This window comes from Mandrillus leucophaeus, unplaced genomic scaffold (assembly GCF_000951045.1).
Source record: "Mandrillus leucophaeus isolate KB7577 unplaced genomic scaffold, Mleu.le_1.0 Scaffold514, whole genome shotgun sequence".
Lineage (NCBI taxonomy): Eukaryota > Metazoa > Chordata > Mammalia > Primates > Cercopithecidae > Mandrillus > Mandrillus leucophaeus.
In genome coordinates, this window is record NW_012105520.1 from 656,036 (window position 1) to 660,190 (window position 4,155).

Here is a 4,155-nt window from a genome sequence, read left to right on the forward strand (position 1 = left end):
AATCTCTTGCCTACAGATTATTTTTTAGAGAAGGAGAAGAGGGTTAGAACCTGGGAACAAACTGCAATACATTTTGATATTTTGCATAGCACCCTCTGTGGATTACCCCTGAGGACGACTTTTAAGGAAGCAGCTGATGGCCTATCTGCCAGTGCCACACTTTTATTTAATCGCTGGCTATTAGGGCAGGTTTGGAGAGGTTGAGAATAAAACAAAAAATGAATGGATTTTAGAGTCAGGCCTAGATGCAAACCTCAAGCTGGCTGCTCACCTACTAAATAATTTTAGATACATTTCTTTACCCATCAGTGCCTCTATTTCCTTAAGAGCATAAAACCACCTACTCGTCAGGGTTGATGGGCAACAAACTGAGATCAAATATTTTAAAAATTTAGTTCAGTACCTACTGTACAGTAAGTATCCTGTCAATATTAGTTTCTCTCTCTCCTTTTTGTAAGTCAGCCCTTGGTTTCATTAATGCTAGAGCAAACGTTTATTGCAAAACCTCCCCTGGTCACAGGCTACTTTGGTAGAGCAAAAACACTAAGAGAAAAATCCTCCCCATCTCTTCTCAGGCCATTTAGACATTCTCGAGCACACATGAAGAGGTGAAAGTGAACCTGCCATTTCTGGTTTTCCCTAAGCAGTCTGGTATAAAATGTAGGTGTTATTTACTTATTTATTTTTGAGAGGGTCTTGCTCTGTCGCCCAGTCTGGAATGCAGTGGCGCCATCACGGCTCACTGCAGCCTTAACCTCCTGGACTTAAGTGATCCTCCCACCTCAGCCTCCCGAATAGCTGGGACCACAGGTGTGCACCACCATGTCCGGCTAATTTTTGTATTTTTTGTAGACACAAGTCCCATTATGTTGGCTCAGGCTGATCTCAAACTCCTTGACTCAAGTGATCCTCCTGCCTTAGCCTCCCCAAATGCTAAGATCCACCATGCCTGGCCTCCTTCAACTTTAAAAAATTATGTCTGTCTAGTATTCTTGGGGAAAAAAAAAAACAAAAAAACTCCGAAATCTAGCACAGGTCATTTATATGAGCAATTTCATGAATGGTTCTGGGAAACTAAGAAGGAGGAATATAGAAAATTCTAATTATCCTTAGCTAGGAAAACCATTCAGTTAAGTGACCAGAAGTAACTCTGAGTCTGCAGAGATGGTAATATTCAAGTACAAGCTGTCATGCACCTAGGAGGTTGCAAGCAAGTATTTCTTAATTAAGACACTTCAATTTTTTAAAAAAACTTTTTACATTAAAATTTTCAAACATATATAAATGTTTAACAAATATCTGTATATCCATGACCTAGTTTCAGTGATTATCAATGATCCCATTTTAAAGCTGGAACTTAGAGATACTATCTAATCTGTTTATCTCAGTATGTTTTTAGCGACACATATCTTCAGAATGGTATTCCCTTGCGGGGAATAGAATTCCTTACAATTAAAACCTCAAAGTCACAGTGGAAATTACCTAAACTCTGATATTATAAAATAAAATAAAATAAAATAAAATACAAAATAAAATAAAACTATTGATTTCTCTTTTCCTAAGTAAAAAGAGAAAGGCAGATCTTCTAAATGTGGAGGTTTTACTTCATAGAATTTTTTGTCAAGTCACTATGAGTAACAGTGATAGAAATCTTTAAGGCTGCATCATATTAAATAAGTCTTTCCAAGGAACTTGGGAAGACAATGTACTCAAGATAAAAATGCTGTGTAGAAGTTACAAGAATAGGCCAGGTGTGATGGCTCATTTTGGCCTTAGGGAAGGCCAAAAATGAAAGGAAGGTACACAGGGTACATTCACAGAGGCATTGATATGCTCCTGATTCCCAAATCTTTAGGTCTCTATTCTTGTAACTTCTCTTTTTTAATTTTATTTTATTTTATTTTATTTTATTTTATTTTTATTTTTGAGACAGAGTTTCACTCCTGTTGCCCAGGTTGGAGTGCAGTGGTGCAATCTCGGCTCGCTTCAGCCTCCACCTCCTGGGTTCAAGCAATCCTCCTGCCTCAGCCTCCCAAGTAGCTGAGATTACAGGAACACGCCACCATGCCCAGCTAATTTTTTTTATATGTTTCGTAGAGACGCGTTTTCACCATTTTCAGACTGGTCTTGAACTCCTGACCTCAAGTGATCCACCGTGGCCTCCCAAAGTGCTGGGATTACATGCATGAGCCACCACATCTGGCCTATTCTTGTAACTTCTACACAGCATCATTGACCATCTTGGACAACTTAATCACCCACTAACACAATTGCCCTCACCACTTCTCCGAGCTCATTATAAAATTAGAAGGAACCGCCTTGGTAGATGCAACAGTGTTTCTGCCTCTTCACCTCCTTACCATTAAGAAAACCACTTGTGGCATATAATTGAGTAGCATTTGCCATCTCTGTTGTGGGAAAGCCCTCTATTCTTCGCAGAGGAACAAAACAGAACTTGCTGCAACTAGAAACAAACATAAGCAAAAGAAAGCAAACTGCCCCCATTCCCCACCTCCCTTAGACAGTCTCAAATTATATGCAAACGTGAGCTGATTCATGTGGAAGGGCTCCATCGCAGAGATCTAGAAAGTTCCAATTAAGCAGGCTAGATGAGGATAAGTGATATGACCACACTAAACAGGAAGCTTCAGGCCTAAACACATTAACCAGAAATGACTCTACAGCTGGTTTATACATATGACATCATATAGTCTGAGCTGTGGTCCTTGCTGCCCACTGAGAAGTGTTTACTGTCATCTGACTTAATTCTAAAGGAACTTCCATTTCTTTTGACTCCTATATGAGCTTCAAAATCTGCATTTTACTAGCCACAATTTCACATTAAATCACTTTGGCCAATGCTTTTTTCTTTCCCTTTTTTTTTTTTTTGTTTTTGGAGACAGAGTCTCGTTCTGCCGCCCAGGTTGGAGTTCAGTGGCGCAAACTTGACTTACTGCAACCTCTGCCTCCTGGGTTCAAGTGAGCACCTCCAACTAATTTTTATATTTTTAGTAGAGACGGGGTTTCACCATGTTGGCCAGGCTGGTCTCGAACTCCTGACCTCAAGGGGTCCACCCACCTCAGCCTCCCAAAGTGTTGGGATTACAGGCATGAGCCACCATGCCCAGCCCAATGCCTTTTTCTAAACCCTGGTAATCTGGCGTTTCCTTCTCCAAGAGAACATTTACACACCTCTCAGAGTGAGTGAGGCCCTACAAGGCTAGCTGGATCACAACTTACTAGCAGGAGTTACATATTTAGGGAAACAACATGTCTTGGGAAGACAATGAGCACAAGAGGGGAAAAAAGTGGAAAAGAGTTTGGGAAGCCCAAATAGGAACACGAAAGCCATGGGACAAAAATGAAAGGAAGGTTTACACAATACCTTTGGGAAGATGATGCTGTCCATATCATCACTGGGTGAGTGAAAGAGGTCAGAATCACTCCCAGATTCTCTTTTAAGTACACCTTGTTTTGAGGTACACTCTCTGCCCAGTCCAACATCCAGGAAGTTCTCACACTCTGAAAAAGAGAATTTATTCACCAATATTGAAAATAAAACAAAAACCAAAAGAAACACTTCCTTTTCACCCCAGCAACCAGTCTTTTAAATCTCTTTCTCACTCTTTTCTTTTCCTTCCCTCCTTGTTTCTTTTTTTCGATATCAAGAAGCTATAAAGGACACAGTCTAATTAGTAGTTCTGCTACTCCAATTCTAGGTTGATATAGCTCCTACAGGACAATCATGCGTCTACCATGTTTATATTAGGTACAGAAAGATAAAAGGATGATTTAGAAGCATATTCTACTTCTATTTAGATACCTGAACGGTAATGTTTTCCTCGTAGTAGTTAGGGAATTTTTTTTCTTTTGTCTTCAAAATCCAAAGTCTTTTACTAGCAACTATGTGACGCAGTTTGTTTTAAACTTATAGGTTCTGCTGAGTAATAACAGAAATATAATTTAACTTTTCTTACCATAAATAGCTCTTAAATTGGGGGCATAATGTGCCAAAGTGGAAAAATATATCATTTAGAATCTGTTTTCAGTTCAATAACTAGAACAGGGACCCTGGCAAGCCAGAGGGAGGGGTCTGTGACAGAAATACTACCTTGGTACATGGAGGGAGCCTAAAAACTTAGTAGCTTGAAATAA

General features: G+C 39.6%; 1 protein-coding gene across 2 annotated transcripts in view; it reads right to left on the reverse strand.

Moving 5' to 3' along the window:
* Positions 1-4,155, reverse strand: part of AKAP13 (A kinase (PRKA) anchor protein 13) — a 281,731-nt gene that overhangs the window by 114,641 nt on the left and 162,935 nt on the right. For both annotated transcript variants that reach the window (XM_011996449.1, XM_011996450.1), the window contains one exon: positions 3,386-3,522. In XM_011996449.1, the coding sequence (XP_011851839.1) occupies positions 3,386-3,522 (137 nt within the window). The remainder of the gene's footprint in view (positions 1-3,385; positions 3,523-4,155) is intronic.